The 23,894-nt window shown below is 38.3% G+C and overlaps 1 protein-coding gene across 2 annotated transcripts in view; it reads left to right on the top strand.

Annotated features, from left to right (window-relative positions):
* Positions 1–23,894, top strand: part of capn5b (calpain 5b) — a 53,419-nt gene that overhangs the window by 2,579 nt on the left and 26,946 nt on the right. For both annotated transcript variants that reach the window (XR_014537278.1, XM_083564879.1), the window contains exons 2-3: positions 8,662–8,834; positions 21,239–21,370. Coding sequence is in view for 1 of the 2 variants with exons in the window: in XM_083564879.1 (XP_083421005.1) it covers positions 8,670–8,834; positions 21,239–21,370 (297 nt within the window). In the remaining variant the exon portion in view is untranslated. The remainder of the gene's footprint in view (positions 1–8,661; positions 8,835–21,238; positions 21,371–23,894) is intronic.

Below are 23,894 nucleotides of genomic sequence, written 5' to 3'. Positions count from 1 at the left end.
GGTCTGTAAATGGTTTTTGAGGAAACTCAAGATGGGGTAAACAGCTCTTTGCTTTCATTGGCTAGTCAGAATTGGATCAGCAGTTTCATAACCTATATTGGCCTATATAGAAGCTATACATCCAGAACAAAGTCAGAAAATATCACCCATAAAGAAGCCAGCATAAGATGCTAGCTAGCTAGTTAAATAATCTTGCACTACCTTCTAAACTGCTTTGTAATAAAAAGGCGTTAACTAGTCCCATCTAGATCCATAAAAAACATCTGATCCCAGCTTTCTTTTCTCGAGATGCAAGTTGTCACATTTCAGGTCTTCATGGCATTTGGAATCTGGGACAAAAATAGCTCAGGAGCAACCGACCATATTGAATAATTGTGTGGAGTTACATTTTTGCAAGTGTCTAAGAAACATATCTCTATCCATGCTTATAGCACGGTCTAATCTGGGCTACATCAGTAACCTGAAGAGTTGCTTGTTCATAGCAAGGATACCATTATCGGCTATCTGTATTATAACAGGGAAAATGGGATTAGTAAATCACCATGCTGGAGTATGCAGCTGTCTTCAGTAACATACCCAGTTGAGAAGCAACCTGCTGCTTATATACCTGCAGCTTGCCTTTCTCACTCTCAGTATTAAAGCATGTGAGTAAAATCTTCAGCTTCACTGCTTCCTACAAATAGCCTGAGGGCAGAAGGAAGAGAGAGGCAGAGCGAGAAAGATGTAGAGTGCAAATGTGGAATAGGCTTGCTGTCACAAGGTAGTGACGAGATAAACCCCAGCACCATATGCCACTCTGGCTCTCGAGACATGACTGCAGTGTTTTCATTACTCGAATCAAGAGAGCACTGAAATCAGCATTGACCCAGTGGTGCTCTCATTGCCTAATACTCACAGATAATGCATTGCTCCTACTTCTAACACAGCACTTTAGAATTCTATATTCTGATCGGTCAGAAGGTCCATGAAATAATTTTAAATCGCAGCTTTATTTTAATTCACTCGTTCTAATACATAATCATTTCTGTAGTTGTAGCATACACAGGAATTCGAAGACGAAGAGCCTTTATCTGTTATATACATTACAGCATTTATTTTTTACAGAAATTTTTTTCTTTGCATACTGTATCTTATTGATGCTAGGAAGCTGGGTCCTGGTACTGCGCCCTTGGAGCACATAGGGTTAAGGGCCTTGCGCAAGGGCCCAACAGTGGTAGCTTGGCGATACCAGGGCCAACCTTCAGATCAGTTACTCAGAGACTTAATCATTTGTGCTGCACACTTCATATAAACAGATTAAAAGATAATAGATTACATTGAAGTATTCAGTGAAGTTTGTTTTCTCATACAGAAAAAATTTTTCAGGAAGTAAAAAAGAAACTAAAAAGAAAAGACAAAATACAGCGTTACTGTATTTACTGTATAGGAACTCTGCCTTTTACCAGCCACATCACAACACCCGGTCTTTGGTTATTTTCCTATAACACAACGCCTCTAAATGTTTTATTGCACATTTCGATACCAATTTAAAGACAAGTTTAAATCCTGCTATAACCCATCTGTGATATTGTCTCACAAACATAGTTGGTATTGTTTACAAAGAAATATGTATACAATATTGGATTTGTATTTAGAAGGTTGCCAGATCAAATCCCAGCACCGCTAACCTGCCACTGCTGGGGTCTTAAACAAGGACCTTGACCCTCAACTGCTCAGTTGTATAAATGAGATGGAGTGGTTGCAAAATGGCATAAATATCAAAGAATATGTCTAAATGTTTTGCCTTGTAAAAATCATTTCTGCCTTTCTGATTTATGGTAGAAACTGTAAACTTGCTTTACTGTTTAGCATGAATTCCTATCTAATTTGAGACACATCTGAAATGCATTTAAAGTGGGGGCAGATACGCATTTATCGTTGTTCATTTGTTAAGAGCTATTCTGTTTTTATCAAAATTTTTCCTTTTCCGACCTTTATAGCTCTTCTTACCTGACAAGCTGCCCTCAGGTACAGCCGGTTCTTCCTGCTACAGTATCTTTGACTGCTCGATTCGAGCTGGTGAAATACGATTTCACCATGGTAAATGGTGGAACCAAACCCAAGGAAATTGTCTACAAAATGATAGCGATGTCATAGGGATGATTTGCAGCCATCAAACATCAGTCTGGAGGCAGTGGATGCAGAGCTGAAGTCATAATTAATCAGAGTGGAGGTCTGGGAGTAGAGATGATGAATAATTCACTGCAGCTCCAGCACTCTCACACAATGGCAGTGAAAGAGCTGTGATTGACAAACTGCCCATGCATTTCAAACACCTCAACTGAAACATGGAGCATAGGGGAATTGGCTCCCCAAAATAACCAGAATTCATTAGAGCGCTTGTGGTCTGAAACGGCACTCCGAACACGTCCTCGCCACTAGAAGTAGTTATTCGGTGTATAGATAATTGCAAGTAAGGTCTTTGCTTTTAGTGAATTGGCAGCCCAGATGAATAGCGGTGGCTGAGGAAGTCATGTTCCTGCCTGACCTGCATTTGAAACGCAGAAGCCAAGCGTGAAGATCAGAAAGGGGGAACGCATCAGCAAGCACGCATGGCAGTGCTTGGGTTGTTTAGGTGCTGTGACCATCACACGGCCTGCGTCTGCTTCTGCTCGACAGCAGAGCGTGCTCGTAAAACTAACCAGATTACAGCACCGACTTGCTCGATCCCATAAGCGTATCATCACCCTGGCAACTGGAATCCTTTGCCAGACATTTTACCTTTTTTGAAGGTAATGATTTAATCAGTCTATTAGGGCTGCAACAACAAATCAATAAAATCGCTAATAATCGATAATGAAATTCATTGTCAACGAATCACCGTTTAGCTTAGCGTGACGGTAAGAGAACACAACCGCTTAAAAATGGCGGAGAGTACAGGGTCAACCGGCAGCAGGAAAAGAAAACACACTGGTGTCACGGATGAAGGCGAAACATCAGCACGGTAAACAAATATGTATATAATGTATAATCCTCATTATGTGAAAATGGTGTAGTTTAATGAAGTGCCATCGTGTAAACCGTTTTTTTTGTAATTTCGGAACAGTCGCACGGGATCTGTTCTGACGTGACTCGCGAGCATCAGGATGCACAATCAGCTCGCTCACGACATAGTGATGGATTCAATTAATATAATTAATATATACATTCAATGTTTGTATATTTAATTTATGTATATATAATTTAATTATTGTACAGAATTAATTATATTCTTGATGCTTATATCTTTTTACATCTCATATCAATTTGTACCTTACATACTAAAATCTTTTTTTTTTTTCTTTTTTTTTTTTTTTTTACAGAAAGAAACAACCCAGCATGAGTGAATTTGTTCAAAGGAGAAATCCCCCATGCACTCCTCAACAGTCAGCCACTATAAGCTTGAAATTGTCAAAATTAAAGATAGTTAATCTCAATATTTGGCTTTTGCATTTTTTAAGTACACTTTAATGCATTAATACCCTGAATATAGTTAGAATAAGCAAAACAGCTTATTTAAATGTATTTTATTTTTTATCCGAAACAATCGTATTTTATCAATCGATTATCGAAATAATCTTTAGTCGCAGCCCTACAGTGTATGCAGGAGGCAATAAACTGTTTGCATACTAAGAAAATAATTTTACATCTATAGAATGTTGGAATCCTAATTTATGTGTGTACAAAACGTAATGCTGACAAAGTAGTGCATTTCATCCATGTCACGATTTGAGATGCAGACCATGGAGTATGTCACAAAGAGCAGAAGAGTTGGAGTTAGATCCTACATAGAGATGATACCTTTGGGGGAGGTGGCTGCAAAGAGCTGAAGCTGTGTGGTCAGGTGGATAGTTCCAGAAAGATAAAGGGACAGGGCTAGGTGGTGGCATAGAACTGATGTAAGGGGGAGAGGGTAGACAGAAGTGTAGACAGAAAGTTAATAGGTAATGATCTCAGGGTTGAGAGAACAGATAAGATGGACTCAGGTGACTACAAATGATACAGGGCCATGTGGATAGCTCCAGAGATCTGTGAGGTGGGGCCATCCAGAGGTTCCAGATTGATGATTGGATGGAGTGAAGGAATAAATCTGTGTATGAGATGCAACTACAGTACAAGCACTGTCAAACTTGTCAAATTTGTAGCAGTATAGCATAAAATACGCCCTATTGGTATATTGGTGAATATTAGGGATTTTTCTTTTATAAAAATATACAGATCAGGCATAATATTATGGCATTATAACATTATAAACGGTGAAGTAAATAACACAAAAAAAATATATACGGTGAAGTAAATAACACAAAGTCGATGTTTTAGAAGCAGAGAAAATGGGCAAGCTTAAGGATTTGAGTGAGTTTGACAAGAGCCAAATTATGACGGCTAGACAACTGGGTCAGAGCATCTCCAAAACTGCATCTCTTGTGGGGTGTTCCTGGTCTGCAGTGGTCAATATCTATCAAAAGTGGTCCACGGAAGGAACAGTGGTAAACCGGCAACAGGGTCATGGGCGGCCAAGGCTCATTGATGCACGTGAGAAGCGAAGGCTGGCCTGTGTGGTCCGATCCAGCAGAAGTTAATGATGTTAATGCTCGAAGGGTCAGGACTGTTTTCACAGCAAAAGAGGGACCAACACAATATTAGGCAGGTGGTCATAATGTTATGCCTGATCAGTATACAATTGCATTTATCGATTAATTAATTCTGCCAAGATTTTACTCCATACCAGCCCGGCATGAAGCAAGTATGGGTGTGAAAAAAAAATCCCCCTTTTGGTTTTGTGAGTGCTTTTTGCAAACTGAATGATGCTGATTAGTGTGAATTTCCTTACATATCATATTGATATTTGTTAGTTTTTAATCACACATAAGAAAGCAGGCACAGACATGTTCGGACTTATTACCAGGTTAATGGCAGGTATGTGGATTACAGGCGAGGAGAGTGTACCAGTGTTATAACTAAAATCGAACATTAGTGAATTGTCAGCTTGCAACACCTTGGGAAACATGCTAACTCACCCTTAGTTCAATTACATGCTAAAGCAGAGGCAAATATAAAAAAAAAACTCTGCTTTACATTTACAGTGAGGAAAATAAGTATTTGAACACCCTGCTATTTTGCAAGTTCTCCCACTTAGAAATCATGGAGGGGTCTGAAATTGTCATCGTAGGTGCATGTCCACTGTGAGAGACATAATCTAAAAAAAAAATAAAAAATCCAGAAATCACAATATATGATTTTTTTTTTTACTATTTATTTGTATGATACAGCTGCAAATAAGTATTTGAACACCTGAGAAGGTCAATGTTAATATTTGGTACAGTAGCCTTTGTTTGCAATTACAGAGGTCAAATGTTTCCTGTAGTTTTTCACCAGGTTTGCACACACTGCAGGAGGGATTTTGGCCCACTCCTCCACACAGATCTTCTCTAGATCAGTCAGGTTTCTGGCCTGTCGCTGAGAAACACGGAGTTTGAGCTCCCTCCAAAGATTCTCTATTGGGTTTAGGTCTGGAGACTGGCTAGGCCATGCCAGAACCTTGATATGCTTCTTACAGAGCCACTCCTTGGTTATCCTGGCTGTGTGCTTTGGGTCATTGTCATGTTGGAAGACCCAGCCTTGACCCATCTTCAATGCTTTAACTGAGGGAAGGAGGTTGTTCCCCAAAATCTCGCAATACATGGCCCCGGTCATCCTCTCCTTAATACAGTGCAGTCGCCTTGTCCCATGTGCAGAAAAACACCCCCAAAGCATGATGCTACCACCCCCGTGCTTCACAGTAGGGATGGTGTTCTTGGGATGGTACTCATCATTCTTTTTCCTCCAAACACGTTTAGTGGAATTATGACCCAAAAGTTCTATTTTGGTCTCATCTGACCGCATGACTTTCTCCCATGACTCCTCTGGATCATCCAAATGGTCATTGGCAAACTAAAGACGTGCCTGGACATGTGCTGGTTTAAGCAGGGGAACCTTCCGTGCCATGCATGATTTCAAACCATGACATCTTAGTGTATTACCAACAGTAACCTTGGAAACAGTGGTCCCAGCTCTTTTCAGGTCATTGACCAGCTCCTCCCGTGTAGTTCTGGGCTGATTTCTCACCTTCCTTAGGATCATTGAGACCCCATGAGGTGAGATCTTGCATGGAGCCCTAGTCTGAGGGAGATTGACAGTCATGTTTAGCTTCTTTCCTTTTCTAATGATTGCTCCAACAGTGGACCTTTTTTTACCAAGCTGCTTGGCAATTTCCCCGTAGCCCTTTCCAGCCTTGTGGAGGTGTACAATTTTGTCTCTAGTGTCTTTGGACAGCTCTTTGGTCTTGGCCATGTTAGTAGTTGGATTCTTACTGATTGTATGAGGTGGACAGGTGTCTTTATGCAGCTAACGACCTCAAACAGGTGCATCTAATTTAGGATAATAAATGTAGTGTAGGTGGACATTTTAAAGGCAGACTAACAGGTCTTTGAGGGTCAGAATTCTAGCTGATAGACAGGTGTTCAAATACTTATTTGCAGCTGTATCATACAAATAAATAGTTTAAAAATCATATATTGTGATTTCTGGATTTTTTTTTTTTATTATGTCTCTCACAGTGGACATGCACCTACGATGACAATTTCAGACCCCTCCATGATTTCTAAGTGGAAGAACTTGCAAAATAGCAGGGTGTTCAAAAACTTATTTTCCTCACTGTATATGCCAACAAAATTAAAATGTGTAATGGATGGAATTTGGAACATGTAATCATTGAGATTATGAGGCTTTTTGTAAGGAGATTAGTGGAAGGAATCTCCAGTGACCATAAGAGCATACTTTTTAGGACCCCGGAATTGTTTTCTCTCAAGTAAAGAAAAAGAGAGGTTGGTAAGAGAACAACAGTGTCATATAATGTAATTAATTCAATTCAATTCAATTGAATTCATTTTTATTTGTATAGCGCTTTTAACAATGAACATTGTCTCAAAGCAGCTTTACACAGATAATGTGGTGATTAAAAGTAAATATGTTCTTTGTAAGTACGTTTGTCCCTTCTGAGCAACTGTGACAAGGAAAAACTCCCCGAGATGGCATAAGGAAGAAACCTTGAGAGGAACCAGACTCAAGAGGGAACCCATCCTCATCTGGGTTGCACCGAATGTCCATTTGAAGCAGATATACAATGTTGCGGGGTACAGTGATGGTGATCAGAAGCAAACTGTAGTCCTGAGTCAGTGTATTAGACTGTTGACATTAACTACAGACCAATCCATCCTCAAAACGCCCGTTCTTACTCCGGAATTTCATGGAACCACCCAAGGCGTTGATGAGAAACCGTCTCAAGCTGCACAGTGTGGCCTCCAGTCGAAGAGAACACTATCCAGAGGCAGGCCTGGACGAAGTGGGAAGATCCACAGAGGGGAGAGGGGCAGGAACAATGGTCACTGGAGCCTCAGGAGCAAGTTTAACTCGACAGAGAGAGAGAGAGAGAGAGAGAGAGAGAGAGAGAGAGAGAGAGAGAGAGAGAAGAGGGTGACAGGAAGAGAAGGATATGGATTAATAAGTGTCCTTATTGTATGAAAGTTAATGTCACTGTGCAGTTTGGACTCTGGCAAGACTCGCTATGACAGCATAACTAAAAGGGAGCCACACCACCACACCACCGTCAACAAACCTGAGTGAATGTGTGAATGTGAGGGGACGACAGCATACAAATATCCCAGTTCACCAAACACTCTATATCCATGTTCCCTCCAGATCTGAGCCTTTACCTAAGAAAAAAAAATCTACTGATCAAAGTCTTGACTGAATAAATATGTTTTCAACCTCGACTTGAACACTGAGACTGTGTCTGAGTCCCGAACACTGATTGGAAGGCTGTTCCATAACTGTGGGGCTTTATAAGAGAAAGATCTGCCCCCTGCTGTAGTCTTCATTATTTGAGGAACCAACAGATAGCCTGCACCTTCTGATCTTAGTAGGCGTGGAGGATCATACTGGTACAGAAGTTCACTCAGATACTGCGGTGCGAGACCGTTAGGTGCTTTATACGTCAGTAGTAGTATTTTATAATCAATGCGAGATTTGATTGGGAGCCAGTGTAGACTAATTAAAACAGGGGTGATGTGGTCATATTTTTCATATTAATTAATGACTGGGACTAGCATGTTAATGTATAATTTCCAACATGAAACATGAACATCGCAAAAAAAACAAAAGAATAATTACCTTAAGAGTGATAACTGTATCTTTGCTTTAATTTACGTAGGTCACGTTTTACACTGTGGTTGATTCTTTTCTTATAAAGCACACCCACAAGTTGTCAAAGCATATCCATCTTAAATAGCCAAAGTGTGTGATTGCTATTAATTATAAATGCAAATTGCAGAGGATTTTTTGGCACAATTTATCCACACAAATGATACTTAAATATTACAATGTATGTTTGGAAGACAATCATGAAGTCAGACTAGACAGATACATGTTTAAACAGAGGCTTAACACCTAAAAAAAAAAAGAAATTATGTGTATTCTCTGGAGCTTTACCTTTAGTTCCAGCATCTTTCTCTGGTGAACTCCTGTCATGATTTTTCATTTGTACTGTTACAATGAATCATGCCTCTCTTTCCTCCTCATTTCATCTCATCTCCACTGTGGCTGCAGCTTGAAGGATGTTCTCCACGGTGAAGGCTTTTGAGGGGCAGCAGTATTTGGTGCTGAAGAAGCAGTGCCTGCAAAGCGGGACCCTGTTCGAGGACCCGGTCTTCCCTTCTCTGGATGATTCGCTGTTCTATCAGGGAAATCGCATCGGCCGTGTCCACTGGAAGAGACCTAGGGTAAGTCACTTATGGGAATTTCTAAACTGTACTGTATGTACAGGATTTCCATTAGATAAGTTTCTCCAGCTCACCGAACAACTTTACTACGAGTCGCTGATTTCGAAGCATGCTGTGTTGCTTAAACTTTCATTTAGTGTACACAGTTAGTGAGCTGTGCTTAATTTATTCTCATCCCATGGTGTCTTCCCCAAGGACAGAGGGCTTTGGAAAAGTGCTTGAGAAATGGTGCTCTGTTACATCGGATATTTGATTCATGTACACAGTTTATATCATCCTATGAATCCATCAATTATCTAATCGAAATTTCTGATCTTTTGTTATGGGGTCAGTGGATGAGGCGTCTTTGACACTCCACTTAAGCAGCAGAGCCTTTGTATTTACAACAAGGAGTATATTTTGTGCTTGATATTAATATATATTTTTACATATAAGGCACAAGTCTTTGTATTTAGTTTTTTTTTCTAATAGTTACCGGTTCTGTTTTGCAACTACTAATAGTTGTCACCACACTTGAAGGTTGTCTCACTAATTTGTATAATAGTCACTGATCCTGGTATAATGCACTTTTGAAGAAATATAAATGAATTTAAACTTTTGCTTCCTGGGTTAGGAAACCGAGTTTGGATCATGATCTCCAAATCCTTTCATATATTTTGAATATATGACTCATATGTGACCTTTTTACTCATTTTCATTACGTTTACATTTATAACATTACATTTTTAGATGCCCTTATCCAGAGCGACTTACCTTTATCTCATTTATTCAATTTAGCAGCCCACAACCTTTGGATCCAAAGTCCAATACTTTAACCACTAAGCTGCCACCTTCCCAGCTTATTAGCTAGTGTTAGCAGTACAGTGTACAGCAGTACTGCTGTACACTGTACTGCTGTACTGCTGAATTTCTGAGGGGATTTTAGTCATGTTAATACATTTTAGCATGCTAGTGTGTTAGAAGTAAATGTTACAAACATTTATTATCATGACTTAAATACTTTCAGAAATCCTGTCATGCTGCTGATTATTTTAGTTTGTTATGTTAATTTAGTTATGATTAGCTACAAATATTACAAATATTAATTAATATCCTTTCAGAATTTCAGTTTGCCACATTAGCTAGTAAGCAAGTTAATAGCATATAATACAAATATTTATTAACATGATACCAAAACCAGACATTCTGTCAAGTTGTAGTCAATTGTAAAATAACCCCAGATTTTATTCAGTTTAATAGTTTTTTTTTATTAAAACAAAGAAACAAGTCTAGGGCTGCAATTTACTATTATTTTGTTATTCCGCCCTTATTTGGCTTATCATAACTATATAAAACTGTAATTCATGGTATTTATGTATAAAGTTCTACAAAAAAATAGCAAAAGCAGTTTAACTGTCACACTCGGATTAAGAGTCGGAGACCAGAATACCGTCAGTACGTTTTATTTGCCGTAATACACAGACAGAAGCTTAGGTAGAAGCACGAACCGGAAAACGGGTATAATCCGAAACATGGGAAGTCCAGGGATGATTGCTAGTATAAACTGTAGATCGCACGGTGAATGAGTGAGAACGGGGGCCTTATAAAGGAGAGCATAGATTGGAGACAGGTGAAGGTGTTTAGTATGAAGGCGAGGCGCTGCAAGAGTGCAGAGTGCAGGGGGGAGGCGTGGCTGGTCCTCCAGGGGCGGCTCTCGCCGCCCCAACTCGGCGCCTGGGGGTTGGGGTGGTTGGCGTGGAACTCCTCCAGGAGAGCTGGGTCTAACATGTCTCATCTGGCGACCTAAGAGCGTTTCTCATGTCCGTACCCCTCCCAGTCCACGAGGTATTCCAGGTTGGCACCCCTATGTCGGTCTGTCCGTTGGTCTGAGAGTGATATCCAGATGACAGGTTAACTGTGACCCCTAGGAGCTGGAAGAACACCTTCCACACATGGGATGTAAATTGGGGTCCCCGGTCGGACACGATTTCCTCAGGGAGGCCTAAGTCCCGAAAGACTGGAATGAAACAGCCCCTCTGCAGTCTCTAGGGCTGTGGGCAGGCCACGGAGGGGTACCAGGTTGCAGGCCTTTGAGAAGCGGTCCACAGCCACTAGGAAGCAGGAGTAACTGTCCGAGTTGGGCAGGACCGTAATGAAATCATTCCCCAGGTGTGACACAGCCAATGCGGGATAGGCAGGGGGACCAGAAGCGTGCCTGAGCCAGGAGGAAAGTTTGTCTCCTCCTCCCCTCCGCCATGGTGTTCGATCGGGTCTCGGGAGAAGATGAGGATGTCGTCTATGTAAACGATCATGAACCGGTGGAGAAACTGTCTGAACACCTTATTCATGGAGGCGTGGCTGGTGGTTCCCTGACATTAACATCTTTAGAGTTCAACTATCTTTAATGTTGACATTTTAAAGCTTATAGTGGCTGCTTGTTAAGGAGTGCATGGCGGATTTTCTCCTTTGAACAAATCCCCCCCCCCCCCCCCCCCCCAATGTTGTATTATATAAAATATAATACAACATTGTTTTGAAAATAAAAAAATAAAAAATACACATATATTCTGTTCATCCGTGAAGATATAAGCATTTAGAATATATAGCACATTTACTTTTGTATAATAATTAAATTATATATGCATACATTTAATATACAAACATTAAAAACAAGCATTTGAATATAGTAAAGCCACAGAACATCATGTTAGATAAGTTTCTGTTGTAGACAAATGCTATAAAAAGAGAATGGAATGGAGAAATGCTGCAAGCTAACAGGCTTAAGAAAAAAAAGAATAAAATATGCATTGGTGTACAAATGCATAATAATTTGCTGAAAACCACAACGGTGGCTAAAAATGTGATTGTTTACTGCTGCTGTTATTTGTTGCTTTTAGATTAATTGTTTGTTCGCACCGTTTTATTTGAATTCATCAAGTTGATCGCACAACCTGATGCTCTTGAGTCACGGAAGAACAGATCCAGTGTTTACTGTCCCGAAGTTAGCAAACAAATAGTTTACACAATAGCACTTCATTAAACTATGCCATTTTCACATGATGAGAATTATACAGTTTTTGCTCACCGTGATGATGTTTCTCAACACCATTGTGGTTTTTTTTCATGTGCTTGTGCATCACTGTAGTACTTCCCTCCCACACAAGCTCCACTTCTAAATACAATTTTCTTTGCATTTCAGTTGCATTTAATATAAAATGCCCCCATGCCTTGGATGACTCACTTTTTCCTGCTGCCAGTTGACCCTGTACTGTCCACCATTTTCCCAAGCGCCTGTGTTATCTTACCATCAGGCTAACCCAACTAATCAATAATGGCATTTGTTGACAACGAATTTCATTATCGATTATTACCAATTATTATCGATTTTATCCATTAGTTGTTGCAGCCTTAGACAAGTCTAAATAATACACTAGCAGCCTATAAAGAATGCATGTGTACATTAATGACCCTGCAGCTAACAGCGAAAGAACTGTAAATGCAGATCGTCCTCCTCTGCCTACAACACCCAGGGGCAGGCATCGTGTCTAAACTGTCAAAGTCAATCATCCTTCAATCTCACTCCGTCTGTCCTGGAGCGCTGCCTGCTCTGGAATCTCTCTCACAAAACACACACGTGGACTACTCAGGGTGCCCCACAGGGATGCTCTTCTGCAGCCTAATCATTATTTATCACCCCTAAAATAAAGCTTTTCCCAGTTTTCACCTTTAGCTATCGAGCATTTAGCAGGATCACAATACTGCAAACATTTATTCACCAGCTAACATGCCAAGTTAGATTTTACTCAGACATAGCAAAGATTAACTATATATATATATATATATATATATATATATATATATATATATATATATATATATATATATATATATATATATATATAGCAAAATATTATTATAAAACCTAAAACAATCCTCTCAGAAATTATGTTGATTCATGTTAGATATGTTTAGCAACAAATACAAGAGGCATTTTTTTTAAATTACTAATAACATGGTAACTCATGATAGCTATTTTATTACAGCTTTATAATATTAATTAACTTTGCAAATGTATTTAAATTAGAAAACCATTTTAATGTCCAAAATATATATATTTTTTTTTTTGGGGGGGGGGATTTTAACTAGAAGTTAAGTTATGTCAAGTTACCTTTTTAGTCAGCTAGCTAAAATATTTGTAAATATTGCACACATTTATTGAAAATAACTGGACCTTAACACACACACATACACACAGAGGGCCCAAAAGAATTGTTCTGCTTCAATGCCCCCAAACTGCTGCTTCTGCAGACCCATTATTATTTATCACTTCTGAAACGAACCCTGACAGCATGGCTGCTTTTTTACAGCTCTGCAGCACAATTATGCTACAGCCGAACCTAAGTGCAAAAAACATAGGAGGAATCAGTCAAAAAAGGTGGTACATGATGTAATGCAGTTTTCTTATGTGTATAAATCAGTTGGCTCCAGATAAAATGGTATAAATGGGCTAGGGGTAAGCATTCCCTCTGGAGAATTGATAGGTCAGTGGGTAAGCAGAATAATTAAAAAATGCCAAAAAATGGCTCGATTAATTGGCCGGCTCATCAATCAGTCGACATCTAGTGAGCATTTCAATAATACTATTTTTATTTTAGTTAGTTTTTACAGTACAGGTATTCCCAGTTACGATGGTTCGACTTATGTTTTTTTCATTTATGACAATACCAGTACGACAAAATTGTAAAAATATTTTACTTTTTGCGTGGCTGGCAAACGTAGCAGCATATATGTGGTATGATACATTAGAACAGTGCCAGGATGTACAGTTCAGTTGTCTCGGTGTTAGAGTGTGTTTGTTTGTTATTTTTTAGCTCTTGTCTTTCTTCTTTTTATCGTCATCGCCAGACAGTGAAACAGAGAGCAATGATTCTTGATTCTTACAGCTCGGTTAGTAAGGCTCCGTGCTATACTCACGAACCGACACTCACCACCGCCTGCTGCCACATACATATATACTGTAAAGTTACTACCGTACATTTCAGTACAGTAAATTACTCTGTTTAGTTAAATTATAAATTGTTTGTTAGACTCTTAAAAACTTACAGTATATACTACCCCATAATGATCACCATTGGGTTAGATTAGGGCTACAGCTTTCAAATTTTTTTAGTAATCGAGTATTCTACCCAATTGTTCATAAATTCGTTAAATAACCAAATAAGAAGTACTTTTTCTTCATTAAAGATTAATGCTAAATATACAAAAAGTAAAGAAATTAAGAAATGTAGACATGTCTCTTAAAATTATCTGTAAAAACTAAATCCATTTAGTACATTTAATTGCCATGTTACATCATAATACAAAAACCAAATATATAAATACATTTTTTTTTTTAAAACAAGTATAAAATTCAATTTCAAATTACTTTGAAAAGTTAAACTCACTGTATGGTGTTTTCTTTATGTTTTAGTTTGAAATTATTCCAAACTTTGGAAAGTTTCCATTTTGTTTGGTCTTTGGCCTGCATCCTCTACTCGCCCCTTCGCTGTTTTCTTTCCATTCCTCCATTTTTCATTCCGCAGTGTTTTCTGTGTTACCTGTCCAGGGGTCTCATTTATAAAGATGTATACATTTTCCACGCAAAGTTTAAATTAGACCAAAGAGCGGTCCAGAGTTTAGCGGGTGGTGCATCAGTAATATGCGATTTACTGACAGAAAATCCTGAAGTTACAATATCATAAGAGCAAAAACAAGCATTTATAGGTTGGTCTAGAGACACAAAAGTCATAGTGAGTGAGCAATAATGCCCTACATGATTCCTCAATGATAATACCGTATTTTTCGGACTATAAGCCTCTACTTTTTTCCCATGTTTTGAACCCCGTAGCTTAAACAACGAAGCGGCTAATTTATGGATTTTTCCTGGGTTTTTCCCGGTTTCACAAACTTCAAGCCAATAAACTGAACGACATAACATTAGACCAAAGAAATTTCCAAACGGAAACGAAAAACGCACCTTACCTGTGTTCTGAGCTGCACGGCATCGGGAGAAAAAACTTCCACCGGACAAAAGATAAACTCCCGAGAGAAATTCAGTGGTACCTTGACCTACGAGTTTAATTTGTTCCGTGGTCGAGATCGTATCTCAATTTGCTCACACATCAAAACAGTTTTAGAGGCGATAAGCGGAGGCAGAGGAAAAACTCGTTTTTTACTATCACTCCTGTACACTACGAATCCCTAAACTTTAAAATTTTAACTTTTTCTTCTTTGCTTATTCTAATTTTATTTACAATCTTCGCTTTCTGGCTTCGCTTCGCCATCTAGCAGTGGCGTCTCGAGCTCGTACCTCAATTTTTTGCTCGCATAACAAAGCAAAAAAATCGACTGAGTGACCGCTCGTACCTCGGAAAACTCGTACATTAATGCACTCGTAGGTCAAGGTACCACTGTAGTTGTGAAAGGAAGGAGGAAGACAGTGAACAATGACTTATTCGGTCGGCTACTGTTTAGATACAAGCCGTTGTAACGCGTTGAGTCTGCTTTTTTCTTTTTCTTGGCAACAGCGTTATGGGTTAGTCAAAGAAACAGAAATGAGCATCAGAAAATAAAAAACACATAATCCTCAGTCTTACACACATGCAGTAATACCGGTAGAATGCAGTGGCATGCTTCCCAAAATACCCCTCTGCTCTTAATAGAAGCGCAACATATTGCATTTAGTGTCTTTTGTTAAAGCCTGTGTAAAGTTCATTAGTTTCAGTGTAGACACCTGCAGCTTATAGACAGGTACGGCTTATTTATGTTAAAAATAAAAATATTTGTCAAATTCGGCTTATATGAGGGTGCACTTAATAGTCCGGAAATTACGGTAAATTGTTTTTTGTGCTAATTTGAGTTCTTCTATTTCCTCTGTGAGTTAGTGAAGTGGAGTCAATGTTTGCCCCTCTAAAGTGTCTACAAATCATGTTTAGTGCCTTTAGCTCCCAAACTAATCTCACCAGCCCCAATCCTCCCCCGCCCCTTCTCTCTGTCTCTCTCTTTCTTCTCTCTGTTAATTGTAGCAGTGCATGACAAGCAAATACAATGAAGGCCTAGTCCTTTTGTCTTTCCAGCCACGCATCCAGTTCATATGCTCAGCCTGTCATTTTCTGTCGTTTTCATTGTGGAAACTTTTAGGAACTTTACTGAATATAAAATGGGACTAGTTTTTTATCCTGTAATCTACAGCTCTTGTCATAAGCTTACTTTCTGCATAATAACAAAAAGAGCACTCAAGTTGTAGAAAAATAATGAACAGAAGGTGTAAATCGGTTCGAGAAGATAATGTTACCACCCCAGAGTTTTTTTCCGTTGACAAAAGAAATTGTGCATGTAAACTTCTGTAGTATTTTGTGTTAAATTGATGAGCTGCAGAAGCTTGATTCATGCCTCATTAATAGCTGGATTTAATATTTTTTATTTGCTTTACATTTCATTGCTTTGCTTAACAAACTTGTGGCTACTTATATAATATAAATGTTTGTAGCATTGTTACAAAAAAACATTGTAATTTGAGCTACTTTTATCATAGAAAAACTGTAACAAATAGAAAGTGCACTGTGCAAACAGAGAAATATTTGTAAGAAGAGAATTAGCAAAAAATAAACAAAACAAAACAATATCCTTAACTTTTGTCCACTTATTTTAATGCATGGCGCCAATCTTTGTTAAAAATATTTTGTGTTAATTATTAAGTAGGTCTTGCTTGTGTCTGTTGCTTATAGTTAAGAGCAAAGACAACTATTTGGCAAATATAATTGCTACAGACGTTCGTGAATCTCTCACAACACAAGCAGCAATTATGACAATCTTGTTGCTGTGCCTCACCAAAAAACAAAAAAAACAAACAAAGACAAACATTTGGAGAAATCATGGTTTTACAGCTAGGCAATGTAGTAGCACGAGATGCTAAGCTGCCTGAAGTTACTAAGCTAAATTGATGGTCAATGTGTATGTATTATATCAAAATCTAACAATCCCACCAGACTACACACCGATTCAGATAACCATCCTGTGTTTTTATCCCTTTAATCGGACAGACAGGAGTGGGGCTGATGTTAGCATTCTGCTGTCATTCTCAGGAGAGTTACATCTGCACGTATATAAAAAAGTGCCCCCTTCAGTCATTTATCCAGCAACACAAAGGAAAAGTAAGATACAAGACATTTTTGCTGCAGTCCTGCCAGCTAGAACCACTGAAGGCAGGGTTAAAATGGAACATCGATTGGTTTGGCTTTCTTTCTCAGCACACAGAAAATGGCCTTGCAACAGCTCCTGAAGCACAGCAGTTCATCAGCGAATAGAATTCAAGAAGAAGTTCTGTGTACATACTGTATGTGAGAGAGAGTCTGGTTTATGAGGCGGAGGAGGCGTTATTGAACAGAATCTACAAGACTGAATTGACCATCTTGGTTGTGTTAATGATTGGGTCATCATAGTCTGGTGAACTAATCCATTGATTATTGTCGTTGTGGGCAAGTAAGCAGGCGAAGTGTACTTTGGCCTGGAAATACAATATTTTAAAGTTGATGAACCCAATAATCCTGCACTTGACTGCATTCAGTTACTACTAGGAATTCTATTTTTACGTATTTATTCATTTATTTTTTAACCACTGTTATTATTTCTGTTGTCTTTTAAAGCTAAATGAAAATTAAATCTTTTATACATGAGCACATTTGCTGATATCATTTGCATGTCACTATCCAATCTTACTCAGCCAGATTTAAGAGGCTGATCCTAGCCTGTTCTCAGATGCTACTCAGGTCGGAGCTCATGTGGTCATCCAGGTCATGTTCCAGGTCATCATCAATCTGGAAAAAGCACCCAGACTCAATGCAATGCAATAGACTGCATCCCCTATTCAGACAAACCTGGTCATTGAGACTGAATTAGATCTTAGTTAGAGAATCAGTAATTTCAGCAGATCTGACAAGCACATTGATATACATGTTTCTTTGTTTTGCAGATTTGTTGCTTTTTGTTTACCAGTAAAGTAAAGATTTCAGCCTGTGTAAGGCTGGTAATTGAAGTTTATTTGTGTTTAATCAGCATTTAACTGCCGTGATCACATACCTGAAAAATATAGTGATGTGGAAATGACAAATAGTTGACTCCTTTCTCAAAATAGTGGTTGACTGGTTGTTCTACTCTCCTACTGGCCCTGAATCTGAATAAACAGAAAACAAAGAGACTTTCTTTTCACGGGAAGATACACTGCTCACGACAAAGATAAATCTTTTGGCCGAAGGTTTGTGGGCAATTAATTGTCAAATATGTTTGATTTGTTGAGCATACTGTACCAGAGTTTGGACGCCTACAACAGCTCTAACAGCCTCTACTCTTCTGGGAAGGCTTTACTCTATATTCTATATTTATAAGCAGCTTTCCATACATATAAATGTATTAATGAAAGATATAGCAAACTAGAAACAAACTCAATGAAACAGGCAATAGCATATCATGACATTTTAACATGTTAAAATATAGATTCTTTTTAAAAAATAATATAAAAAGCAATTTTGCTACCAATGAATCAGTGATTATTTTTTAATGCTACACAAATGACTCAGAAATAAAAAAAATAATTTTGATTCTTCTGATAATCAGACAAGAGATAAAATTAACATTCTTAAAATATAAATATTATAGAAAATTTCAAAATTTAACCACGTGATGAGTTTCACCAAACCTCCACCTGTTAAAATAACTTTAGTTAAATCTATGCAGTTCTATAGCTTTGTCCTTTATCTGCCTTTTGTATATTCTTCCAGCAAGGAAATGATGTCATCGTTCTGTAACCGAGTCATCATCTTGTACATTGTGGTTAGGAGAATGACACCCACACCCACAAAAATGCAGCATACATTTATATCCTGGCTTTTATGAGGAATCAGAGAGCATCACTGCATTACTGTCTCTCTCTTCTCATTCATTTTCCGACTCTTCTCAAACAGTGTCTGAAACACAAGTGCACTATTGATCATTAATTCAATGTAAAACCCGTAAAGTGCTCAGATGCTTTTTTATTACATTTTGCCTAAGTCCATCAGACATGAAGAGTACAAATGATTGTCAGAAAGGAAAAAGAAATTGCTCAAGTTTAGTTTATTTATTAAGCCTGGTCAATGAAATCAACCGTTTTTGAAGGGCCCAACACTGCGACATCTATGTTAAACATCCTTGTGCCGTGATGTCCACATCAGAGCTATTGTCTAAAATTAAAACTAAAACAAAACTTATGTATTATATCATGATATAGTAAGACTTGGAATCAATTCTTCTCCTTGTTTTTTTTTTTTTCAATCACTGCCCTTGGCATTTTTAATAATTTTTTTCTGGCCTTACGATGTGCTTGCTTACAAAAAGATCATTTTATTTATTTGAATTTATTTTACTTAACTTTTTGCTTGATTGTTTTTGTATTAATTATGATTCATTTTTATTTATTTTTATTCCATATATTTTTTCCCCTTTCTTTTTCCATTTCTCCTTGGTGATTGTTGGTGGTTGTTAGTGGGTTTAATGAATAGTTTCAGGGTGGGCAATTGTAAGATTTGTGAGATTGGGAAAGGGCGGTTATCTTTTAAATTCTGGAAATTGCTATTTTGTCTTTTGGGGGGTTTTTTTTCCCAAAGAAAAAAAATTTTTCCCAAAAAAATCTGCTTATTTAAAACACCCACTTCCCTTTGAAGTCCAAGTCAAACGTGTGCTGGCAGTTGAAATAAAATGCCTAGTGTAAAAGCAGTGTTAAGGTAGTAGTTTAATAAAAAAAAAATATATAAAAAATCTTTTAATAGTTACAGTATTTTCAATCAAGTTAAAATGCCTTAAAACATCAAAACTACATTTCTGTGAGAAGACGCCATTATTTACATTGACATTTATGGCATTTTGCAGACACCCTTATCCAAAGCGACTTACATTTATCTCATTTATATAGCTGAGATGATTGAGCTATCACTTCCTTTTCTACCAATGTGCTGCTATCACGTTCGCCCAGAACGGAAAATGAGTCATGCAGCGTGAACTTAAATTTAAAATGTGACTGTGTGAGTGTGTAAAATAGGAAGACCCCATGTGAAACCATCTGGTAAGAGGCAGAAAATAAAGGTGTGGGCTTTCCCATGACATCAACATGCTTCATCTTCAAACACTACAGGAGTGCGGTGAAAAATGCAGTCTGTATTTTTGGTCGATATGAGACACACAACAAGGGGGCTGATACATATGGCGCACCTGCTGAGATCTGGGAGGTGATTCAAATATTGGAGTGTGTGTGTGTGGTGGGGGGGGGGGGGGGGGATGGTGGTCTGTGCGTGCCTGTGTGTTTTTGCCAGAGTGTGCTTGCTTGTGTAATATAATCAGACTGGACAATGCATTTCTTTTGCAAATGCCCAGTTTTCAGAGTTGACCATAAAAGCTTCATTTGCAGAGCCTCCTGGGGGTGAGTAGTTAGGGTACATAAGCTGTATCCTCACACTCTGCACTTTTCTCAGCTCTATCTCTTTTAAAGTCTCTGTCCCAACCCTGGTGTGAGTGTTTCCCCTGGCTGATGACGCAGCCAGTCAAGACCTTCACTTTCCAAAATGTTATACTGCTAATGGGAGTAATTAAAGGATTGGTTCTTATGGAAATTAAATGCACACAAATTTTGTGGTATATGGTGATTGAATAACACTGATTATCTCTTCATCATAGCACCTGTTAGTGGGTGTGATATATTGGGCAGCAAGCGAAAAAATAGGCAAGTGTAAGGATTTGAGTAAGTTTGACAAGGGCCACATTGTGATGGCTAGAGCAGCTCCAAAACTGCATTTCTTTTGGGCTGTTTTCGGGCTGCAGTGGTCAGTATCTATCAAAAGAAAAAAGAATCGTCCAATTAATCGTTAATCAAAATAATTTAATATTCCAACACTGGAACAATCTAGTCAAACTGTAGTTCCAGTTACTTTACACCTTTCACAAGGAAATTAAGAATCATGAAATTGTTCTACGAATCTACTTTGCAATAATATACATCATTTGACAGCTGCACTTGGCCATATCTTTTTTGATAGCAATTGCTAAGTCAAAACTAGTCATGTGACGAACGTAGGGAAAATTGGATAAATGAACCGACATACACTTTCAGTAAACCTTCATGGTCAGGTGACCGTGGAGACAATGAAGTTGAACCTCCAGACACAATTTATTTTTCATTTCCTTCCTCCTCACACTGAGAAATGCTTGCTGGTCTCTGCCATCCATTTTTATCTTCTCCTTTTGTAACTGCTTATTTTCTGTGAGTAGTCTTCGTCGTTTTCTTTACTCAATCGCTGCTATTCCTCACGCCCTGTGTCCTGTTCACACGCTCTCTCGTTCTCTCTCTCTTTCTAAATCAGGAGCTGTGCGATGATCCTCATTTGTTCGTGGATGGGATCAGCGCTCATGACCTGCACCAAGGGCAGCTGGGAAACTGCTGGTTTGTGGCGGCGTGTTCCAGCCTGGCTTCACGCGAGTCTCTGTGGCAAAAAGTAAGTTTTGTTTTAAGCCTTGCTGTATTTTTGAACGGTTACAATCTATAGTGAAGATTCACTTTGGCTTCAGATTGGCTTTGGCTTACTGACACTAGTGTGTTTTATTATTTAGCATGAAATGAAATATTTTAGAGCTTCTGCACTCATATCCCTTAAAAATCTTAAATATGATTAATACAGATGATTTAACAATGCTATTGACTGCTGTAAGTCATACCAGAGGTTATTATAAAAAAGCTTGTTTTAATGCTTTATCATTTCCATAGTAACAGCTCATTTTGGAGGGCAGATAATGTCATTTATGTACTAATAATAAATGTATATAAAATTGGTTCAACAAAATAATGATGATTGCTGAAACTGTGAAGTTTCATATGCGTCTCTAGTGTCAGCGGCTTGAAGCAGTCAGTGGGTGTTCGTCTATGGGAAAGTTTTAGACTTTGTATTTTTTATTCTTGCTTTATGTCTCTGGTGGCCTCACTAATAGCAGACTGTCATCATTGGCCTCATGGCAGATTGGGGATATTCAGTGAATTACTAGTTTTTAGCAGAGAAGACAGAGACATTGGTCAGACAGAAATAACATTCTGTTATATAATCTCCTGCCATATCACTGGAATAGAAAAAAAATTATGAGATGAGAGTAACATTTCAAAGTGATTTTTTAAATTCACCAACCAACATTTAGGAAGTGCGTATATTTTTTTGTCCAGGTTTTATTGCATATAGTAGTCATGTTTTCCAGATATAAGATTATTCCACACCAAAATTTCCAGCAACACATTTATATGTTAATATCTTTACCTTCAACTTCAACTTGGTTATAATGTAATGTGCTGAATTGATAAGGGATAGAACAGACTCGCTCTGTCTTCTCAACATGTCCCTTCAGGGTGGACAGAAATGCGTGCCTGCATTTTCTGTTGTATTATTACACATATTCTTTTACGTTTTCTGTACGGATCATCGATGTCTGTTCTGCCCACACAGTCTGTAGCCGGTGATGCTTCCTGCCGAGATGACTTGTTGCTCAGTACAGTGCTGTGATGTTTGTACTAAGATAGGGAACCTATAAATATGAGGTGGCTGGATTTGCAGAGTTCTGTCTATTTTAGATCTCTCTATTCAACAAAGGTATGCTGTGATGGACACTTGTAATATCTTAAGACCCCGAACATCCGCCGAATCCATTTTTTATTCCACACCCGTCTGGTTGCTGATACAGGACTTGAGGTTGGAAGAAGCTTTGCTTCAGTAAGAGCTTTGTTCCCTTGACAGTATCAGCTTTCAGCAAACTGTCTCACTGAGTCAGATGTACTGTATATACACTAGGCATGAATTGTACAAACATTTCAGGAATGTTTTTTTTTATTTTTATTTTTTAGGAATGATTATATTTATTTATTTATATTTTTTTACGTTAAGCTAGTGAAGTTTTTCCCCAAAATGCCACCCAGTTGCACAGAAAAAGACCCCAAACCTTTTTCATAAGGAGAAAAAATTCAACCAGTCTACTGATATACAGTATATTACAGCATGTGAAATGTATTTATAAAATCACAACAGTAATTTATAATTAAATAAAAAGGTATGTGATAGACAAAGAATTTCAGCACATTTTCCTGTACTTGGTAGGGTAATACTCCAAGCTCATTTATATTGGAAGGCAGGGAGTTTGTCATTAATCATTTATTAAAACTATATACAGAATGTTTCCTACTATTAAAGTGATGCCACAATCATGAAACAGCATAAAACCCACAAATTAAGCATTTCTTTTAGGCTTGTTGTGTTTTCATTTGTGAGCTTGTGTTGTTTTTTTGTGTTGTTTTTCATGTATGACTATTGCACTTGCACTTGTAAATTTTGGAAATAAGGGAATGTGTGTGCGTGTGTGTATGTGTGTATCTGTGCGTGTGTGTTTTGAATAAATTACCGTATTTTTTGGACTATAAGCCGCTACTTTTTTCCCACGTTTTGAACCCCATGGCTTAAACAACCAGGCGGCTAATTTATGGATTTTTCCTGGGGTTTTCCCGGTTTCACAAACTTCAAGCCAAAAAACTGAGCGACATAACATTAGACCAATGAAATTGCCGAACAGAAACGAAAAAATGCACCTCACCTGTGTTCTGAGCTGCACGGCATCGGGAGAAAAAACTTCCACCGGTGGTGATTTTTAAACGCACGACGATGCCAAAAGATAAACTCCCAAGAGAAATAGTTGTGAAAGGAAGGAGGAAGACAGTGAACTATGACTTTCTTGGTAGGCTACTGTTTAGATACAAGCCGTTGTAACGCGTTGAGTCTGGGTCAAGGGAGAGGTCGCTAACTCCAGTTGCAACAGAAATCATAAGCACAGACAGGTTTCCAAAACTCGTGCTTTTTAATTTTTCTTGGCAACAGCGTTACGGGTTAGTCAAAGAAACTTAGAAATGAGCATCAGAAAATAATAAGGACATATTCCTCGGTCTTGCACACATGCAGTAACACCGGAAAAATCTAGCGGCAGGCTATTCCC

Source organism: Silurus aristotelis (assembly GCF_946808225.1).
Source record: "Silurus aristotelis genome assembly, chromosome: 16".
NCBI lineage: Eukaryota > Metazoa > Chordata > Actinopteri > Siluriformes > Siluridae > Silurus > Silurus aristotelis.
This window is presented reverse-complemented; position numbering and strand designations above follow the sequence as displayed.